The sequence below is a fragment of the Acanthopagrus latus genome, chromosome 3, assembly GCF_904848185.1.
Source record: "Acanthopagrus latus isolate v.2019 chromosome 3, fAcaLat1.1, whole genome shotgun sequence".
In the NCBI taxonomy this organism is placed as follows: Eukaryota; Metazoa; Chordata; class Actinopteri; order Spariformes; family Sparidae; genus Acanthopagrus; species Acanthopagrus latus.
The window spans coordinates 10,849,236-10,871,825 of NC_051041.1; the positions used below are offsets into that span (position 1 = coordinate 10,849,236).

The 22,590-nt window shown below is 41.7% G+C and overlaps 1 protein-coding gene across 2 annotated transcripts in view; it reads left to right on the forward strand.

The window, feature by feature from the left end:
* Positions 1-22,590, forward strand: part of csmd3b (CUB and Sushi multiple domains 3b) — a 363,253-nt gene that overhangs the window by 292,545 nt on the left and 48,118 nt on the right. For both annotated transcript variants that reach the window (XM_037092815.1, XM_037092814.1), the window contains 23 exons: positions 70-138; positions 325-481; positions 1,833-2,024; positions 4,530-4,656; positions 4,774-4,976; positions 5,329-5,520; positions 5,818-5,956; positions 6,597-6,784; positions 7,893-8,011; positions 8,181-8,256; positions 8,413-8,529; positions 12,009-12,122; positions 12,235-12,330; positions 12,656-12,859; positions 13,105-13,229; positions 13,810-13,906; positions 16,291-16,395; positions 16,490-16,608; positions 17,170-17,239; positions 17,903-18,019; positions 18,308-18,517; positions 20,193-20,381; positions 21,128-21,305. In XM_037092815.1, coding sequence (XP_036948710.1) covers positions 70-138; positions 325-481; positions 1,833-2,024; positions 4,530-4,656; positions 4,774-4,976; positions 5,329-5,520; positions 5,818-5,956; positions 6,597-6,784; positions 7,893-8,011; positions 8,181-8,256; positions 8,413-8,529; positions 12,009-12,122; positions 12,235-12,330; positions 12,656-12,859; positions 13,105-13,229; positions 13,810-13,906; positions 16,291-16,395; positions 16,490-16,608; positions 17,170-17,239; positions 17,903-18,019; positions 18,308-18,517; positions 20,193-20,381; positions 21,128-21,305 — 3,203 coding nt within the window. The remainder of the gene's footprint in view (positions 1-69; positions 139-324; positions 482-1,832; positions 2,025-4,529; positions 4,657-4,773; positions 4,977-5,328; positions 5,521-5,817; positions 5,957-6,596; positions 6,785-7,892; positions 8,012-8,180; positions 8,257-8,412; positions 8,530-12,008; positions 12,123-12,234; positions 12,331-12,655; positions 12,860-13,104; positions 13,230-13,809; positions 13,907-16,290; positions 16,396-16,489; positions 16,609-17,169; positions 17,240-17,902; positions 18,020-18,307; positions 18,518-20,192; positions 20,382-21,127; positions 21,306-22,590) is intronic.

Sequence of the window (22,590 nt, forward strand, 5' to 3'; positions counted from 1 at the left end):
CTTTGTGAGTGCATGTTGTTTACACTTTGTTGGTCTATAAATCTAATATGGATTTCATGTTTATTCTAGGTGCAAGCTGGCAAAGGCATCAACATCTCTGCTAGAACCTTTCATCTTGCCCAAGGAGATATTCTCAAGGTAACACACACACACACACACGTGTGCACGCGCACACACACACGATCGGCGAGTCTTCTGTCTCAGACTGATCAGTGATGACAACAAATAAAGATTTCACTAATTCCACTACAAGCCAAAGTGGACCATCACTGGTTGGTCTTTCTGTTGTATTTACATCTCGAGTGCATTGTGTTGTTGTTACAGATTTATGACGGTAAAGACAACACAGCCCATGTCCTCGGAGCATTCACGGGATCGTCTATGTTGGGCCTGACGTTGATCTCCACGTCGAACCATCTGTGGCTGGAATTTTACAGCGATCCAGAAAGTACAGGGGAAGGATTCAAACTGGTTTACTCGAGTAAGTGCACGCTGCCAAGCAGTATAAACCGATACGCGGACACAATGGAACCTAAAACCTGAATGCGTGTGGTTCTCTTCTGACAGAGAATATCTGCGAGTCGGTATCACATCAATTCAGCGATAAAGTGTCCGCTGTACTGATTCCTGGCGAACGTAACGTATATTTGCTGAATCAATTTAACTCTAAACGGTTCTCATTTGTGAAACCACCACGGCACTGATTGTAAATTCCACCGCTGAGATGATCACAAGAAGCTTGCCACGTTTGATTAACGCAGCTTTCAGAGAGCTCTGATTTCAGCGCAGGATCGGGTGTTAAAGGTGCGCTCTGATGTTCACCAAAGCACTCCCACGTTTTGCCGTGCCCTCTCAGATGCCGAGTTGAAATTAGAAAATCTAATTGTCTGAAAGGAGTCATGCGGCAAAATTTGCATTGCGCTTTAAAGGTGCATTGTCTCCGGCGTGTGATTAGAATGGAGCATCGCTTGCTCTATCCACTCCTCAGCTTCCTCACACTAATGCGCACTGAACTTAGTTTGCCATGTAAACAAAAAAAGAGACATTTACTGAGAGAGATTGCAGCAGCAGTTTCTGTTTGTAGCAATAAACAACTAACGTATTCCTCACTATGTTTACAGTTAAGATTGATATAAGGGTTTGGATTCAATAAAACTCTGGGATGTGGTTCAGTGAATAATGCATGATGTCTAACATACAGAGAACAATTTCAGACGGGCAACCATTCACCCTAGACGTCAGGATGATGGCAGATGTGTTCAGATTGCCAAATTGTAAAGTGCAGCTTTGCAAATAGCCATTTTGAAGGATTTAGACATGCAGCTACTGCAGTCTTCCAGGAGATAAATCAAAGCCGGGTGCACCTCGTCTTCCAGGTAATACCATAGATCAAATCCTAGTTAAGGTCTTATAAGGATAAGCTATTTATACACCTCTTCATATCCCGCTCTACAAAATTGTGCACATGAATAAACAGAATATTCCGAATTTTACCATGGAAGCCGAGCTTAGACTGACTGTGAAAAATAACATAAATTGGGTGAGGTGTATACATGCACCAGTGTCGCTCATATTATTATCATTTCTCATGTATCTTTTCCTTGTTATTTTTATATTAAATCGGGATGAGAGCTAAACAGGACGTGTGATCTCAGCAAGCTCATAAACAGAATACTTGAGTGTGCCAGATATTAGCGGAATATTGCTGTGCAGCTAAACAACACTAATTTTGTTTTCTCCAGTGGCTGTTAGATGTTCCTTAGCAAGTGATTTAAGATGTAAACTCAGTAAAAATCTTGGCCTCCTTTTTTTTTTTTCCCCTCTCTCGATAGGTTTCGAGCTGTCTCATTGTGAGGACCCTGGCGTGCCTCAGTTCGGCTTCAAGGTCAACGACCAAGGCCATTTCTCTGGGAGCAGCATCACTTACAGATGCGAGCCTGGATACACCCTGCACGGGGCGTCCACTTTGAAGTGTATGACAGGCGAAAGGAGAGCCTGGGATAACCCTCTGCCATCTTGTATCGGTACGTTTCACCACGTAAAGCCGTTAACGCTTTGAAAAGATGCATTAAGTCACACAAAGGCACACAACGCACACTTAATTATAGGTTGGACCTTGAGTTACGCTCTTTAATAAGCTTGCGAGGTAAAGGTGAGGGGGGTTCAGTGTTGCTTTGGCTTTCGCTGGTTTATTGTTTTTTGGGCTGTGTGAAATGCATGGGCCATAAAGCTTCTGCAGACTTTAATTAACATTGGCGCAAATAAAGAGCAGGATATATTCATTGAATGAATGTCAGCGTAATTAGACCCTTTCTTCTCTTTTGGGTGTTTTTTTTTTCTTGCAGGACTCAGCCGGTGCGCAGACACCTTTTTAAGTAGCGAGATGTATTATCTGCATGAAGTCTTGCTCCACAATCTGGTACAGAATCGCTCGCTGCTTTTATGCAAAGTCTCCGCTCACAGGACATTCATTCAATAATCTGAAAGGAAAGCAGGTGGAGGCCAATTTCCTGCGGAATCTCCTCCTTGATTTTCTCATGAGATCACACACTGCAGTAGTTTTAAGGTCTCAATGAAAAGTCTATTTATTCAGGACAGTTTACCACCTGGACTCCCTCCACCCAATTGATCCATTTCCTTTCCAGCGGTGCGTGATTTACTCTCTTTTCCTGGAGACTGCCCTCATGATTCCCTGGTGCTTTCTACCGGCCTCTACTCAAACATGCCCAACCACAGAGTCAAACACACACGTGTCCAATTATTATTTAATGTGTTTCTCTGCTTACATTTATGTCGTTGTTAATCTCTGTAAAGAGCTAAGAGACAAACGTGTTTGTTAGAATTGTTTCAGAAACACATTTTAATCGATGCGGTTTTGCCACAGACCGCTATGAAATAACAGTAAAACCTGCCAGGAAGCAACTTCACATATTTCCAAATATTCCATTACAGAATTATTGCCTTTTTAATTCATTTTTCAGGGCCTGAAACTGATGAGAAAAAAAAACACGGCTCTGAATATTGATGTCAACGGGTCAATAATGGTCTTTTACTGGCTATGCAACATAAAGGCTTGCAGAACTCACACACAAATGCATAAACACACACTCCTCAGTGTATTGGTGTATAGTTTCTAAGATGTTGGGATAGCGAGGACACTATGGTTCATCTGTATATGTTTGCCCAGCTAAATGATCAGTATCTGTTGTTAGAATGAGTGGGGCTTAAAATTGTTGAAATGGGTTGCTCAATGGTTGTTGTATTTATGTATTTTTGGGCTTTGTTTTTTGCTGATGTGGATGTAATTGAATTTTGTGCGGAATGACAAGACATTTTTCGAAACTCCATAATACTGTGGCAGTTCAGTTGGTGCCACACTTTTAGATACCCAGCCATAATTGATTAATAGAAAACTAGTAACAGAGCAGCCTCAGCAGTGAGTCAGACGATATTGTTTCTTATAGAAAGTACAGTATCTGTTCTGAGTATTCATTCAACGCAACAAACACCGCTTTCTGAACAGCACTTGGAGACGTTCCCAGTCCCTCTCAGTAGGAATTTGGTCGCATGGATACATTCTCTAATTAAACCCAAACAAATGCAAAGCCTGTACAGAATGACACACAGAATGACTGCTGCAGCTGTGCCCCAGATGTGAGCTATAAGCGTAACAGCACGCCCCGGTGTTTTAAAGACCTCTCTTCCTTCAACGCTGCCTGTGAACTTTCTGATTTTGGATTCAGCTTAATAAGCCTTTCTCCTTTTTTCACTATCAATAATGAAAGAGTCATAAAACCACTGGCTGATATTCTCTGACTTTATATTTTAGCAGTGGCACACGATGACCTCAGCTAACCTCCAGTCTTAATATTATATTGCTTCTTATTATTACTGTTTCCTACTTTACCCCCCTTTGGTTCTCTCCTTTTTTCTCACTCTTTTGCCTCTTCTCCTTTTCTTTTTTCCCCCGTCCAAACTCTTGATATTACTCCTATTACTCGAGATAATATATTCCAGCGTCGAAGGGGAGGGGAGCCTGAGGGAGGAGGAACACGGGGAGGGAGGGGAAGCGGCGAGTGGATGAAGATTGTGAAAATATATAACCGAGAGAGACAAAGAGAGAAGGGGGAATTATTTCCTGTTATATAATGCGTGGTGCTTTTCTTTCGGGATGAATGCCGGATCAGCACTTTGTCTCTTCCTCTTCCTCTTCTTTCCTCTGCCTGAGTGAGAAAGACATAGGGAGAGAGAGTTAGCCTCTCCCTTAATCCATTTCTCTCTGCGGTGATTGTTTAATCAGTGCTCAGTGGCTACTGAGGTGCACCAAGTGGAGCTGATTGCCTTGATAAACAATTGCCACGGACAGATAACTGGTCATACATCATTCGCACGCTTAAATTTGCAAATAAACACTCATCAGCTGGCTCTTTGTTTTCCAGAGTTGATGATATTTGTAACGTGTCAGCGTTTAATGTGTCCTGTGTGTGTGTGTGTGTGTGTGTGTGCGTGTGTGTGCATGGTTCTTGTAGCGGAGTGTGGTGGTCGTTTTAAGGGCGAGTCTTCAGGGAGTATTCTTTCGCCCGGATACCCTTTTCCTTATGATAATAATCTGCGCTGCACCTGGAGCATCGAGGTGGACTCAGGAAACATTGTGAGGTAATGTTGGCCACCCAAAAGCGGGAGTAGAGTTAAAACAGAAGTTGTTCGTTTATAACATCTATGCTGTTGATAATATTTTGGGTTTTTTTTTTTGTCTTTTCATGCACATTCCAGTCTTCAGTTCCTGTCCTTTGACACGGAGGCCAGCCACGACATGCTGAAGGTTTGGGACGGACCTCCTGAGAATGAAATGTCTTTGGCGGAGCTCAGTGGGTCTCTGCTCCCTGAGGGAATCCACTCCACGCTGAACACCGTCACCGTTCAGTTCGAGACGGATTTTTACATCAGCAAGTCAGGATTCGCTATTCAGTTCTCTAGTAAGGACTAATGTACAAAACATTATGGAAATGAGATGAATTCTGATGCAGATTTACTTGTGATTGCTTTTAGATTGCTTTTTAATGTTAGTATCTCTCTGTATCTGAATATACATGTTTAGCAGATCTTTATATAACAACAAATCTACATTTAAACATTTCACAGTGAGAATCCAAAGCTACGTAGTTGCTCTACTTCCAAATCTCAGTTAACCAGCTGGGAATTATCTTAACGGATATTTCATAATACGGGAAAGTGAAAAGTTACTCCGACACAGCTTTGTCTAATTGCTCCCCCTCTGCCTCCCTCCACCCCCCCCACCTCTGTCTCCCTGTCCCCTTCCCTGTCCAGGCTCAGTAGCGACAGCCTGCAGGGACCCAGGCGTACCGATGAACGGCAGTCGTAGTGGAGATGGCCGTGAGCCGGGGGATTCGGTGTCCTTTCAGTGTGACCCCGGATACGAGCTCCAGGGGGACGACAAAATCACCTGTATACAAGTGGATAACAGATACTACTGGCAGCCCAGCCCGCCTGTCTGCATAGGTGAGAACACCAACTTCCATATATCTATAGGGACACGCAATAGATGTACTGCATACACAAGTGCAGTGGTTTAGGGCTCACTACCTCTCTCAAGGACACGTCTGTGAGTGACTTATAGGAGGACTGTGCAAAAAAAAGATAATGTTTAGCGATCTGAACTCGCTCCTGAATACATATATTTCATTTGCCACCTCTCTCCAGACTGCTGAATTAAGATTATTTTTTTCATCCTGTTGAGCTTTAGAGAACACTCACATTTTACAGCATTTTAAGACTTTTCTATTGTTCCCGTCGCAGCTCCCTGTGGAGGAAACCTAACCGGCTCCAATGGATTTATACTGTCTCCTAACTACCCGCATCCCTACCCTCACTCCAAGGACTGTGATTGGCTCATCGCTGTCAACTCTGACTACGTCTTGTCACTGGCCTTCATCAGGTAACCTGCTGCGTTACTGAACCATGAAAGTAAACTAGACTTTTTTACGATAAAATATTCATTTCCCAGAGGTGTGTTTGCAGAGCACACATTTATTGCTTTTTTCAGAAAGGGCTATTACAGCTAAGAAAGACAGTATCCTCAGCTGCAGCTCCTCAGTCGTAATTGGTGCTGGAGAAAGACGTTACGAGATTATGAAAATCATTAGAATTCATCCTCTGGCGGGAATGAATTTATGTCCGCTACATGTTCAACCCTTCAGGGCTGGGGAAAGAAAATTGGAACTCAATAGCAGTTGAAAAGGTGCTCGTGAGCCTTCATTTTGTTTATCTTGCATCATACAATATGCTTAGATCAAAAACAGTTTCCAGTGCCATCATACTGTTTTTTCCATTTTGCATTTTTTACTTCTCCCATTCAGTGTTCTGAAAATGCTCTTAAAACCTGCCAAGCTGACATCACTCCCGGAAACATTCTGCTCATGTTTACTAGTATGCAAGAAAAAAAAGGAGAAACACAAACTGTAAATACGCAGGAGTTCATCTGGAATTTTTTATCCTGTCTCTTTTTCTGTGCCACTGTTCTCCCCGTCTGTCTACCTCTTGTCCAAATTATAATTTTTTTCTTCATCTATCTCTAGTTTCAATATTGAACCAAACTACGACTTCCTGTATATCTACGACGGTCCGGATAGCAACAGTCCTCTGATTGGTAGCTTCCAGGACAGCAAACTCCCGGAGCGGATAGAGAGCAGTTCGAACACCATGCATTTAGCGTTCCGCAGTGATGGGTCTGTTTCCTACACTGGCTTTCACCTGGAATACAAAGGTAAAATATCTCGCCAAAGGTACCGCCGTCCTTGTATACTGTGTAGTGTTTGTGGCTCTTGATTACTCAAAGTTAGTACAGCAAAACCCCACGTTTTGCACGCTTGGGGAGATTAAAGTATGTCTACATATGGGATTTCTTAAAAGCAAACAGGTAGCATTCGTATTATGATACATCAGAAGATCAAAAGTGTAGTAATGACTACAAAGCAAATATAGCGTCCCACTTTTTTGTCTGTATCCATTATCTAATTGTTTATAACTAGATGTCACCTTGAAGTATTCTCAACACGCGTCTTTTTTTCCGATGAATAGAGATTAAAACAAAAAAAAGGAGACAAATATCACAAAGTGAGGTGTTCCTAACCAAACTGTCATTTGTTGACAAATACTTTTAATCCACTCCACTTGTTGTAATTGCGCTCGGGGCTGTTTTCTGTCTTATCTGTTTGTCATAACCAAGGTAACTTGGGGAAACTACACTTTAAGGTTTTCTCTGCATAACAACTCATTGTTGTCTCCTGCGATGACAGGATGTCTCCAGAATGTGTTAGGAAGTGTTTAATTTTCACACCAAACAAAGAAGACGACTGCATCACCCCTAAACATTATGTAAATGCATATTTGATAAAGTCTCCCACACTGATGATGGTATGCGTAATGTTGGTTTTAAGATGAAAAGGAATGATTGCTTTCACAATAAAGTCCCTGCGGAATTAGTGTTGAAACAGTCCATCAAAGGGTGCGTTCGACTCGCTTGCTCAAAAGAATCAACGCTGGCTTCATGTGGACACAGGACTTAAGTCTTAAGTTGATGCAGAGTGGCCTAATCTTTTAGGAAGGGGGCCAAAGTCGTAATTTACAAGGTTCGTGTAGCATTCGAAGGCTGAGGGATGATGTTATGGTTCTTGCTCTGTCTGTGGCAGAGACAGCTAAGTCAAACAGGCTGTAAAAAAAAAAAAAAAAAAGAAGGAAATGCCCGCCTCATCCGATTATGGCAAGGGACTTAGTTATTATTAATTTGTCTCATTATTTATGTGTGCCTGTCACTTTTTCTTTGCCTCAACCTCTCTCCCACTTACTCTCTGGTTCTGTGTCTCTGTGTCCAGCCAAGCTGAGGGAATCATGTTTCGACCCAGGTGTCGTTCTGAATGGGACCAGGCTTGGATCCGATTATAAGCTTGGCTCTACTGTTACCTTCTATTGTGAGGCCGGATATGTTTTACAGGTACAGAAAACAATGGGTGGGCAGGTGGATGAATGAGTGATTGGATGGTCAATTTGTTGTTTTTTGTTGTTGTTTTTTTTTGGGTTTTTTTTTGGTATGTTGGGTGGATGGATGGACGAATGGATGGCATGCACTCACATTTTTTTTCTTTTTTCCCTATTGTCTTTAGGGCTACTCTACCCTCACCTGCAGTATGGGAGATGATGGGAGACCTGGCTGGAACAGGGCATTGCCTAGTTGCCAAGGTAACATAACCTAAAAACAGAGACCAGGATAAATAACCTCCTCGAGCACAGCTTAAAGTTATTTTAGTAAAACACTGTGTCATTTCCTATACGTGTGTGTTATTATGTGCTTCTCTGTAAATCTTTTATCTGTGCATGCGTGTGCTCTCTCTCCAGCTCCCTGTGGAAGCCGCTCTACAGGATCAGAGGGAACTGTGTTATCTCCGAACTTCCCCAGAAACTATACTTCAGGACAGTCCTGCGTCTACGCTATATCTGTGCCTAGAGAGTTTGGTAAGTTCATCCATGAATGCACATAGAAGATTGCACACATGTCTTTGCAACAGACACCATCCATCCAGTAACATTTCACAGAGCTGCATACTGTGCCTGTATGACTCTGTTCGATGTTATAGAGCAAAGCCTGCAATACAAAAGCAGTCTTTATCCAAGGAATTTATTCTTTAGCTTTTAACGTGCACAGCGCTCTAAAGGTGTGAAGTGAGACAACAGTTGAGAATGAAACCTGTGATCACTACATTTTTTGACATATATTCTCCTGTCGGTCTTTTGCTCAGTGAAACAAAGAGGCATTAAAATTTGTTTCATTTTTAGTAGAGTGGACGGCAAAGGAAACCCCTTCTGGGGATGACACATGATCAAAGAAATGCTCGCTGGCTATTTATTTAATTCTCGGTCAGTGTTTTATCATTAAAGTGACATTTAAGGATGAGACTGTTTCTTATCTTGCCACATCTGAGCGGTGGTCCTCAAGTCAGACATAAATGAGTCATCATAAAGATAGGAATATTGTACAGACAGTAAATGAGGCCATTAGACATTAGAGCTAATGTGAGTCTCTTTTAGTTTTAGTTGGCCTCTCTCTCTCTCTCTCTCTCTCTCTCTCTCTCTCTCTCTCTCTCTCTCTCTCTCTCTCTCTCCAGTTGGAAGAAATGCAATGAAGAAGCCACATGTTCAAAAAAATCCCAGATTATAGTCAGTGACATATTTTAAAAACACTTTATCAGCTGCTGTGTCACTACAAGTCAAACATTTAAGTTTATTATTGACCTTGGAAGTAGTAGTTTGTCAGAACATTCGCAACTCAAGGTAAAGCTTTCAACTATACTGTCTGTATGTCAAGTTTATTTTGGACCTTGGAAATTGTTCTTTATCAACAGACGCCATTAAAACCTCTAGAAAAAAGCTGCTCAGAGGGCATTTAGTTGGGATTGCGTTGTCCGAGTTTCAATATCATTTAATTTCCAGGATTGTTGGCATTACATACTGACGTCTAAATTATTGGTTGACTGATTATTACCACGACGGACTTATTGGATCTGTCATGGGCTTTTACAAACAATCACTAATTGGTGGATATGATGTCCAATTATGCCCTGTGGTGTTATGAATAAATAGCAGCTCTCCCTGAGGCTGTTGATGGTTGCTGTCTCATTATATTTGCGTTGCAGCTTTTGGGGTGTCAGGTCCATGTAGGCATTTTGACTGAGAGTAGCGAACATTTGGTTGGCCTACATATTGTATAATACACAAAGGCAACCCCTCCCTGAACCTCCCACTCAAAGCGAAGACACAGAGATTGCTTTGTGAAGTCGCAAGTGTTGGAGGATTACCGCATGCCCGAATTTGTTTAACAGCCGTCACTCACAAAACATTTTTTTTTTAAGAAAATATGTCTGTAAAAAAAAAAAAAAATCATATGCTTTATGGTCTAACAGTAGTAACAGGCTCAATGTTGTGTTTTCCTCACGTTTTGATGATCAGAGAGGTTGCGATCAAACCACTGGACTGGTTACTATTGGGTTAATGATGTTTCACCATTCATACAAATGGCTCCTTTAGTTATAACAACAGGTGGGGAAAACCCTTTGGCTTTCATCCCTGTGGCGATGCCATACCTCCTGTTGAATGAGGACATTGCTGAGGACGCCCACTCAGACAGCTCATCGGGAGGCATGGCAACTCCGCAGGGATCGATGCCCAGGTTTCCTCCATCTGATGTCAAGAGCAGGGAGAAGCCTTTCAAATGAACAGTGAAACATTTTCAGTCATTTGATAACAAGTCCAGTGGATTGATTTAAACTTTGCGCGGTCAAAAACCTGGACGACTGAACAGATCTACCGTCACTGACCGCAGTGCAGAGGGATTTCTTTCCTAACAAGCCAGGTGGTTAACACAGTGGAGGACAACACTGCTGTTTTATGTTCCTGTGTGTGGCTTTCTGTGGCGTTATGTGTATGTTTTTGTTTTTTTTTTTTGTACCATCTCAGTGTGAGTGAAATCCTCTGTGCCATCCAAAGGCATGTAAGCTATTCCCAGTGTGTGTTAATGTTCTTATGCTTCAATGTTCGTCCTCCTGCCGGAAATCTGTTCAGCTGTGAACTCCTCCACCTGCTCCACGTTATGTCGATATTACAGCGAGGGCTGATTTAAACCTTAATCACTCTGATTTCCTTAAAATCTATACACAGTGGGAGCTTTTAAGTGTTTCTGCTGATGGCCAGAATCTGTCATTCTTTATGACCACTCAACGGCGTGCCCCTCATGCAGTACGCGTCCTTATGTACAACCGTGACATGGCTACAAGACACACACTTTAGAGGTCTGATCCATCCATAACATAGAGCTAACATCTTTCCCTGCGACTTTGTTTTGTTGTCAGATTCCAATTGAAAACCCACTGTTTTGTTTGCTCCGTTTCACTTGGCATTATTTTAACATGAAACGAGGATTTACATGAAAGCAGACAGCGTATCTTTTGTGAGTCAGAGCAGTGTTTTAGCGAAAAAATGCGGCTCGTGCTTTCAAAGAGCTCCGCAGAGAGAAACAGCCTTGTACAAAGTGACCAGTGACCTTCTTATAGCTGAATATCCTTGGCACTGTTCAGATATAATCCTTTACACCTCAGCCTTTGGGGCCAAGAGAGAGGGAGAGATGATATTTCTGTGTGTGTGTGTGTGTGTGTGTGTGTGTGTCAGGAAGCTGGCTTTATTGAGGCTGAAATAAATGTAATTTATCCTAAAGAACATTTTTTGTCTGCAGACAAACTAATTTCCATTTCCACAACAACACGTACAGATTTGCATCTTTAGGCGACTTGCGATTGATTTGGAGACTCAGCGATCGGCCAAGACGGAGAGACTTGTTAGAGCAAAAATGAGTTCTCAGAACTCCGGGGGGTCTTATAATGCTACCTGCCACCACAGATGCACCGTAAAATTCATGGTTTAGCAAGGGAATCTCCAGCTATTATATGGGAGGCCTGGGATTAATTCCTGGGCCAGCGTGCGAGGCAACAGCATAGTAAAACATGGGTTTAGAGACGTGGGTTTGACAGGTTAGCACTCATGCCTGCTTGTGAAGTAGCAAGACAGAAAAACCTCCCCCCACTGCACCAAAAGCAATCGCAAGTAAACCTGGATCACAGTTTCAACAAGATAAGTCAGTTTTTCCCACAACATGCTTTGCCATCTAATCGTGGAGATATCGGTTGGTTGGACTGGTGCATGATGACGATGAGGTGGTGTTTCGACTGTTAAGTGTCCCGATATGTAATTTTGTGCCGGCAGTTGGCTTCAAATAGAAGTTGACACTACAGCTTAATAAAATTTGAATTGGGTGTTACAGGTTAATTCTATCATTGGAAGGTCAGGCTCACACAGTGGCATGGAATAATAATTTGGCACTGTTCAACTGTGGTTAACTCATCTCTCTGTGTGTCATATTTTCCCCCTCTTTTCTTTGTCTCCAGTCCTCTTTGGTCAGTTTGTGTTATTCCAGACGTCTCTGAACGATGTGGTGGAGATCTACGATGGACCCACTCAACAAAACACGCTGCTGTCTTCTCTCTCCGGGTCGCACTCTGGTGAGGATGGATGGATGGATGGTTTGATATATGGTTGGATGGAGGGATGGACCGATAGACAACCCGAGCCCTATCCATGTCTGTCTCTCTGATCTCTCGTTCTCTCCCCTAGGCGAGTCCCTCCCTTTGAGTTCGGGAAACCAGATCACGATCAAGTTTACAACAGTTGGACCGGAAACGGCAAAGGGATTTCACTTTGTCTACCAAGGTACACCAATCACTATTTATCACTAATTACTATCATTATTTATTCTATTTATTATAAATAAATAGTAACACTGTAGTTTTTCGCAGATGTATTATAGCCAGAATCATTAAAACAACCATTTAAAAACAAGAAGAAGAGTATGTATATGATATATATGATGATAAGTAAATATTTAAGATTTAATGAAGTAGCTTGTATCCGCTAAGTAGCCATCTTACATACAATGTCACAGTGTGTTTTTGTTTGTGGTTTACTTATTAAGCCATAAAGGCCACAAAAAACAAGCAATAAACCAGAGTGATTGTGGCCTTTCTTATTTCTGCAGCTGTACCGAGGACCAGCTCCACCCAGTGCAGCTCAGTTCCTGAGCCACGCTTTGGGAAGCGTCTCGGTAACGACTTTGCGGTCGGCGCCCTGGTGCAGTTTGAGTGCAACCCGGGTTATATCCTGCATGGTTCTACTGCCATACGGTGTGAGAGTGTACCAGACAACCTGGCGCAGTGGAATGACACCCTGCCAACATGCATAGGTAAATATTATTCCCGACTAGCATAGCCAGATGTATAATCAGTCATACAATAGACTCTCCAGTTTTAATAAGACTTAAAAATCAAATAAAGCGCAGGCCTCAATATCTGTCTCCCAGGCCTTAGGCTCTTTGGTCCTCTCCTCTGCCGGGGAAGGGACGGCACAATCGACTTTCTCTTTTCCTATTACTTTCAGACAAAGTGTTGTTTTAACCTCTGCTTCTCTCTCCTCTCTGCTCTCTCTCAGTCCCCTGTGGGGGCGCTTTGACCTTTCGTCGTGGGACCATCCTGTCGCCTGGATACCCAGAGCCCTATGACAACAACCAGAACTGTGTGTGGAAGGTCTCCGTTCCAGAAGGGGCAGGAATACAGGTAGCACCCGTCACGAGCTGCTTCCCGGCTGACCTATGTATCATTGGCTTAAAAGCTGAGCAGGCAGGATGTCAAGGAAGATAAGATATTATTAGAGGGATGAATGGACGGATGGTTTGTGGGAGAGGGCCCATCCAGAGATAACTAGATAGGATCTAATCGTGAGAGATAATGCCAGATTGCGTGTAAGCTAAACCGCTGTCACGGACAAGTACAAAGGCAAAGATGCCTCGGACACGGAGTCTGATAGAAATATTTGACAGACACCTCAGAGCATTGAAATTTCTCCTCTAATTTTACATGAAGTGACATTAGGCACATGTGTGTTGTGGATAATTTACATATTCTTTCAGCCTCTCCTCTCCTCTTCTTTTATGCTGTTGGACAGTTTTATTGAATATTTACAGCAATTAAGAGACGATGTGTGTTTTAGTTTCTTTCTAAATGTGTGCAGAGAAAGAGCAAATGTACCAGATGCAATCAAATAACAATTTGGGTGCTTTTATTGCTTTTATAAGTCATTGAAACAAGAGCTAAGAGGGCATTCTGTCCTTCCCCGCCTCTTTATGTGTCCCTTCAGATTCAAGTTGTGAGTTTTGCCACCGAGCATAACTGGGACTCTCTGGATTTTTACGATGGCGCAGACAACCACGCACCGAGACTGGGCAGCTACTCTGGTAAACAGCTTTCTGTTTCAGTGTTTTTATAGTGGTACTTAAGAAAAGTTACACATTTCACAGCCATCCTCGCCAACAGAAAGTGTTTTAACAAAATATGCGCAAGTGTGAGACAAATTGCAATAAATTAGCAAGTAGGAAACACACATTATTATTGTAATATAACAAATTTAAAAGCAAGAGTTCATTTGGTAGTGAGACTTCCTGAACAACAGTGGTTTTTTGTTCTATTCAGGATAATAATGGTTGTAGTTGGGGTTTGAGTACATGTGAAGGAATCAAATATGTAAGTCCAGAGCTCCTTCACAAGCATTTATGCATTATATGTGCTACATAGCAAAATGAGATAGGAACTGTTGTGACTTGTAAACATAGCTTGACAGATATATTCAAAGGAGCTAGATTAACATTGCGAGCTGACATCGTATTACAATACATACAAGATGCTTCCTGTGTGGCCCACTGCTTCCCAGCAGGAGCTGAGGAGCACATCCGCTGACACCTGCTTGTTTATCCGTGATTACGCGAAAGACATGTGAGAATGTTAATTGTCACCTAGCTAATTGACCCTCTTAGGCTGTAATTCTCCTCCAAGATTAGATGTTTAGTCAGCATCCCATCATACGATGTGTCAAACAACATACATTCAAAAACATTCCAACAATTCTGAATGATTGCAAAATTTACTGCCATTGCTTTAAAGCTAGCTTAAGTGCAATTAGCAGCTTCATTACTAGTCCATTTAATTCATGGTAATTATTGTTTGTTTGATATTCATAACTCATTACCAACAACAAAACATTTATACCAAATCAAATTCGAACAAATCATATAAGAAGTTTAAACCCTAGTTGCACATTTGTCATAGAATTAAATCAGCACTATGTAGTTTTGAAGAGATTCTTCAACACTGACTAAATGCAAACTCAGAATTTTGATAGTTACAATATTAATGAGGTAATAATGCAAACTCAGAAATGTTTAACTTTTCCATAACTGAAAAGAACAAGCTGCTCTTAGAGGAAAATAAGGTGCCCAGAACACTGATATAATCTAGAATGGTGGCAGGGTCCACCACATATAAACGTAGTAAAACAATATTAAATTGTCTTCCAATCCACACACAAAACAATATGTACAATATGTTACACATTGTCTTAACGGCATAACAATTGAAAATACATGTATATTTTTACACTTTTGTACAAAAACAACCAAACTATTTATTCCACTCATGTACACAGAAGCAAGCAAGGCTAAACCACCTTTCTCTTCTCATCTTTTGTTGATGAAAAAAAAAAGATTATTCAAAAACAAACTCGCGTTCATTCAAAAAACATTCACTTTTATAATTCAAGAAGCTGTCAAGTCAGCACCTTGTTGGGAGTTTGTATACTTCTTTTAGGGAATCAAAGTCTTTTGATTATCTGCTTGTTGTGCTGAATAATCTATGGGAGGGCCTGACATCTTTATGACAAACTGGATAAGAGATTATATTGTAGCAATGAAAAGACCGTGACAGTGAAGCATGTCCACATAAAAAAGTCTGAATGAGTAAATACTTTCAGGGCGCCGATGAAACTTTTTTTTTTCGGCTTGTCAGTTACAACTGTTAATTAACACTGTCGCGTGTCCCAAAACAACGGTTATGGTTAAATCCATGCGGTGCATTATTCATCATCAATCATCATTTATTATTAAGGAAAAAATCATTTTTTATATTCCATTATGATAATGAATGAGATTTTCTCTGGGAACCCGACCAGCAGGGAAGCTGCAGACTGTTCAGAAATGCTGCTAATTAATTCCCCCACACAACAGGCAACCAATACCATCCCGTGGCCTAATTCACCGTTCATTCAGAAAATCTCTCTGGAACTTTAATAAGTTTTGTTCACACACCTGCCACTGAACAAAAAAAAAAACGACGGGTAAATCATAACAAGGCTCCGCTCATAACTCACTGGTTGGAAATCGGAGATTAGAGTTGGCTAATATTCCCGAACATCACCGATAATTCTACCGTGAAGGGCCCTGACAGAATCACCCTGTTGCACCAGCTTTTTCTTTGCGCCATTTTTTTTTTTTTTTTGTCTCACTTTGTACTTCGCCTTGCCACGCTAAGTAGGTCAAGTCAACATTTTAAAAGCGGTTTCAAATAAAACAGATGTCTCATATAAAAGTAATTCCCCGCTCCCTCCTCAGAGAGCACTTCACAAACCAAAAAAAAAAAAGTGAGAATGTAGGTTTGGGAGGGCTTTGTTGTTGCCTTTGCTGTCAGATAACTAAGATCATTTGCTTTCAAGCCTCAGCTGAAAAATGGTAGAAAAAAAAAATGTGATTTTGGGTCCTCTGTTGCTCTCTTCCTCATTCCTTGCTCTCAGGCACCACCATCCCCCCTCTGCTGAATAGCACATCTAACAACCTCTATCTCAGCTTCAGCTCTGATATTAGCGTCTCAGCTGCCGGTTTTCACCTGGAATATACAGGTATTTATTTGTCTTTTTACTATACAGCTTTATCCGCGGCATATGCTATATATGCATAACGATGACTGGAACTTTATTTCACATTTCTTATCAGCTATTGGACTGGAGTCGTGTCCAGAGCCTCAGACTCCGAGCTACGGAATAAGACAAGGGGACAGATTTATGGTGGGAGACGTCGTACAGTTCTCTTGTGAACAAGGATACTCTCTGCAGGTAAAACTATGAGTGTGTATACTGTTTTTTCTTACTGCTGTACCACGGGACTGTCAGTAATTGGTGGATAGACATTCTGGATATGCAGAAGACCCATATGCACTCCAAGTTGCGGTTGTTTAATGTGAACTGACTGCCAGATTTGTACTGAAATCATTAAAGGTTGCTCAGCTTCTCTGATTGACGCAATTCCCTCTTTTCTTCCCCTGGCTGCACAACCCAAGAACTATTTAATCTGTGAATCAGAAGGAAACCCCGCTCTCGAGTGGTTTTCCCAGCCCTTGCTAAACATACAGCTCTGGTGTGGTTTGCACAACTCCTGAATTATGAATGTCTCTGGTGTGGTCTGCCCGATTTCTGTGCGGTATACAGCCCTAATGGAGGCTTGCCTTCCTCATGCCTCATACGGCGTGGCTTCGGTTGTTATTACGAAATGTGAATATTATTGTTGAGTAGATTAAACATAATTTTTTGAGGCCAAATTATTCAAAGTTCATCTGTGGTGATTTCCCAGCTGTAACATGATAATAGACTGTGCTTGCTTTTTTTTTACATTTCTAGGGAAATGCTCACATCACCTGCATGCCTGGACCCGTGAGAAGATGGAACTACCCTGTACCGCTATGTCTTGGTAGGTATTCTCCTGCTTTACACACACACACACACACACACACACACACTCACACGCACCGCATGCAATTGAGCCTGGAGACGCATGCAAAACCTGTGTGCTGCAGAAAATGATGCAAGCAGCCTCCATCGCCTGCCCTGACTCTCGGGGAAAAATAAGCCGTTTGATCAATTTACTGTTCTGTGATGAGCTGATTATTTAGTATTCTGTGCAGAATTTGATTAAGCTTTCAAAACTGATGCAAAGCTCAGCCAGTTGCCGGCATAAACATGCACAGTGTGCCGGATCATCAGCATGCACTGAGGCAAACTAGAGGAAACAAGCGGACACATGCACACAGGCACGCTCGCACACACACACACACATATCTGCGTGCACAATGGTAATTTATTCAAGAAGGGCATTTATTTCAGACTCAGAATATTAATGTCTGATTCGAAATGATGCAAAATGTCAGGTCGAAGATACTCAAGTGTCCTGCCAGCGGAAGACTCTTCAGAAGAGGAGAATTATATCTGCTGTACTCGCTGAGGTCAGCCTTCTGCTTTTGATGGGTTAGGGTTGCTTTCAACACTGAACTACTGTTTCCCCTTTTTTCCTCTCTTTCTGTTGTGTGTGTGTGTGTGTGTGTGTGTGTGTGTGTGTGTGTGTGTGTGTGTGCAGCCCAGTGTGGTGGGTCTATGACAGATGTAAGTGGAGTGATTCTAAGTCCTGGTTACCCCGGCAACTACCCGAGTGGATTAGACTGCACATGGACAGTCAACTTACCTGTCGGCTTCGGTAAGGAACACTGTCAACGTGGAAACAGTATGTTTGGTTCGCTCTCCATTAGTCTGTGCGTCTGTGTTCTGTGTTTGTCTCTTTCTGTCTCGCCCTTCATACATCTATGTTATTCATTGATTGATTTTTTTCAATTACCCACCCACTCTCTCACTCAATCAGTGTCGCAGGGTTTTATCCACTTTGTCAACGACTGAAGCATCTACTAATGCTTTTATTGCAAGCCTCTCTGTCTGTCAAGCCTTACCGATTGTTGTAAATGTCATGAGCGATGCGTTCTCCCTTCAGGTATCCATCTCCAGTTTCTGAACTTCTCCACCGAGGCGATCCATGATTACTTAGAGATTCGCAGTGGAACGCTGGAGACGGGCTCGGTCATCGACCGGTTCAGCGGTCCACTCATCCCCAAGCCGCTGTTCAGCACCACCCACCAGACCAGCTTCTTCTTCCACAGCGACTATTCACAGAACAAGCCAGGGTTCCACATCACATATCAAGGTAAATGTTCTATCGTTTATGCAAGTTCCTATTCTGTACACCGATCATTTGTTAAGCAGAGGAAACAAGTGCAGAATTCTGACTTTCTCTTTCTGAAAACTGTGGAGGTTGCCAATATCGAAATTTGCTTCACAGATTCGTACATTGGCCTTGACTGACTTCATTTGTCAGGAGTGACTAACAGTAAAACTATAGACATAGACAATAAAAAATGTTGTTTGACTGTTAAAGTGGTTTCCAAAAAAAATTATAGGGTTGAAGGAGGTCCACGCGTTTGGATTAGTTTCAGTGATGAGACAAGTTTTGTATTTTTTCTGTGTCACGCTATAAAAGGTTTTGAGCAGTCTTATATTTATTATGACAGATCTTGCAGATAGCCTCATTTGTGCATTAAGCTAATTCAATTAATGTGCAAATTACAGTGGCTGATGAATAATAGCTTTTATCTCATGACAGGAGCACTGCCGGAGTGTTTAAAATAGGACTATTAATACTGCTAATGTTTGTCTTTCTCAGGCACATGTATTTCTTCACTCATGCAAACGCTTGACTCCTGTTACTATGGCTATGAAAAGTCGCTGTGTCTAAAATGTTTAAGTGGCAGACTGTCAGATTTAATTTGAATGTGTTTTAGGAATATCAGAAGGACAAGTATGAGCTTCACTGGTGCATGATACACTTGTAGAAAACGTAGCAATATTAATTTATATCTAGAAGTCTGCAGCTGTTATTTTTTTTGAGTTTCTCTGTAGCATTTCAGTTTTATTTGAAATGTACGCTGTGGAGTGCAGTAGTTGTTCATCTTGCACGTACAAGAGGAATTTTTTGTTTCCAACTCTGTACTGCGTACATGCTGATGGCTTATAAACCAAAGGCTTCACCTTGCGCATGCTGCTGCAGTTGTATTACGCTCAGGGGTCGAGGAGACCATGATGCTTAGCGTTACTTTAATAATTAATCGTTTTTCAGTATTGCAAACTTTTTTCTCAATTAATATGAGAGCATTCCAGGTGAATAAAAACAGGAGAATTATTTGGAAAACTGAAAAACTTTTTTTTTTTTTTTTTTTTCCCCTGCATCGGTACATGACTGTAGCGTGACCTTGTTTCTGCAGCATTTGTTCTGACAAACAGTAGGAGAAAGGTCATTTAACATGCCCAGTGTGCCCAAAGGTCTGGCTTGTAGGATTTTGTGGCATCTTGTGGTGAGGTTGTAGATTGCAACTAACAAAATACTCATCATCTACGATGATGGCTGCTAAAAACGTGAAGTGTTGGGTTCGTCTGTCCTGGGCTTCTGTAGAATGATAGTGGTGCAACATCTATGTAGAGCCCCAAAAATAAAAATTCTTAATTTCAGGTGATTATTCATTCATTAAATCACATTGATAACAACAGTGTGGTCCATTTGGCAGCTACAGCTGGTGTTTTGGGTGTTAGATTAAGTTTGCCGCGTTGACCTGTAAAGAGCCAAAGAATGCATGCCAAAATCTCTTAATCATCTTCATCCTTGACTCCTGACTGACTCATTGGTTTGATTGATTTTAATGCACTGTTTCCACATTATGATGTTTTTTCCTGTCTGGACTATCCACTACATGTCTCATCAAGACTAACTATTGTTAGTCCTGTATTTTTACTATTTTCATGACTAATCTGGTCTATTGTTACTCCAGCCTACCAGCTCCAGAGTTGCCCAGACCCTCGGCCATTTCGTAATGGCATTGTGATTGGCACAGACTTCAGTGTTGGGATGACGGTGTCGTTTGAATGTCTGCCTGGATATTCCCTGATCGGAGATGCATCGCTCACATGTTTACATGGAATCAGCAGAAACTGGAATCACCCACTACCACGATGTGAAGGTAATAACGACGGTCATATTTGCACCTGTTACGATGTCTGTATGTGGTTGAATGTAGCGTATTTTTCTTTGGCTTGACATGTTTCATATGTTTACAGCTAGATATTCACTGGCAAACTAGGTTTTTGGGGGCCAGACTTTCTCCTGGGCTTCCTCACTCGTGAATGTTTTTAAATGGAATTTTAACACTGATATCATCACTGTTGTGGATATTGGTAATGGTGTTTCCATCTCCATTGAAGTATTATACCATTATTAAACAGAGAGCGTACACTGCAGATACAGCACAGAAAGCAAAGTAGAGAAAAATAAGAAAAATGAGAAGTTGTGTCAGGCATTTTCTTGTTTTTCATTTCCAGCAGTGAAATTATATCAATAGATAATATTATTCTAACTTAATGATAAGTAGCTGCTCACTAATCCAATTATTGTTATTCTTATTTTCATTTTAAGGCTTTCAGACTGTGGAGCATTAACGCTCAATCGTGGACCTTTAATTTAAAAAGCTGGTTAAATTCAGTCTTATGGCTCTCAGCTGCGAAGAGCAAAACTATCACTCAGAGGAATACCTGTAAAGCTATACTGACAATTTATTCAAGGTATTAAGGAGTTATCCAGTGGTCATTATAGGACTGACAGAGATGTGTTCTCTCTCAGTCATCCAGGCAATTACTAAAGCTTCATGAAGGCAATTCTAATTTGCTGGTAATACATTAAAGGTAATTCTGTTAATATTCTGTCTCACAGCTCTCTGTGGCGGCAACATCACATCGTTAAATGGAACCATTTATTCTCCTGGTCACCCCGAGGAGTACCCCAACTTCCAGGACTGTGTGTGGAGCGTTCGAGTTCCTCCTGGACACGGGATCTACATCAATTTCACCGTGCTGAGCACCGAGCCAATATACGACTACATTACCGTCTGGTAGGTGTTATTTATTTTCATATTTTCTTTCAATTTTTTTTCCATTTCCACTCTACTTGTTAACTGACTCTTGATCCCGGCTACGTGCTGCTTCCTTTCAATATTGTTCTGCTTCATCGAGATCTATTTCACTGAGAAGTGATCCTTTTTTTTTTCATTTGAGTGAATAGCCATTTTATATGTGCCACATATTCAAAAAAACATCAGCCACGTGCACACACACACACACACACACACACACATACACATTCTCTCTTTCACACAGGATGTCATGCTCCTTAACATCTTTTCAGCACTGGCCACTAATTGGCTAAATTCCTGCAAGGGTTACTATGACTACAGACATCTCCCCCTGAATATAAAGTCACCCTGACATGATTTCTTTCTTGTCATGTTTTACCCGTCTCGATTTATGTCCCTGGGTTCTTCATGATATCTCTAAGTCGCAGTCGGTCTTATGTGTTATGTACAATCCGTCTTCTCTCGCTGCCTGTCCAGCAATCAGCTTCTCCCCTCAATAGTCTTATTGCAGGGAGAAGCCATTGGTAACACTATGTGCTTAAATGGTAGCATTGATTTAAGACGGCAGCGGAACTATAAAGAGACTGCACAATCTTTTCCCGGGTTGCCATGTTGCTGCCCCTTCTCTATAGCTAAAGCCTGTCTCCTATAAATAGACGGCAGGGAGCAGCATCAACAGTTTAGAAACGTCACCTGGCACACAGACACGGAGAGGCAGGGCTAGGCAGGGACAACACAACAACAGCAGGGTAAGGAATGGTGTGCTGCTGAAACATGTATTTTTAGACCAACGCAGAAGGACCAAATGTCTGTCTTGTACTTCTGTTAGCCTGTAATGATGTTAGCGCTAACAGCCTTCCAGATTTTCCAGGCTTGGCTGTCTACGCAGCTCTCAGAACAATTTTACAGCTAAAAAAAAGAAATTGCTGTTATCTGCTGAGAAAAGTCCGGGGACGCAGTTTCACCCTTCCCCTGACGAGGACCTGGATGATCCATAAGTGTCCAACACTGACTGTCTAAAATAATTACTTTGATAGTCTCCTTCCTCCAGAGAAGGACAGGTATACCAAGAATTGGACAATGTGAGACCCTTAGTCTCTACCAGAATAAATCATCCCATTATGTGACCTGAGGTTAGTTACAATGACAGTTAAGTCTATCTTCCTTTGGGGAAAACTTTTGTAGAACCAGAGAATCTCAACATTATTGCCATGTCATTCTCTGCCTATTGACATTCTATTAAGTGACTGATATTTTAAATTCT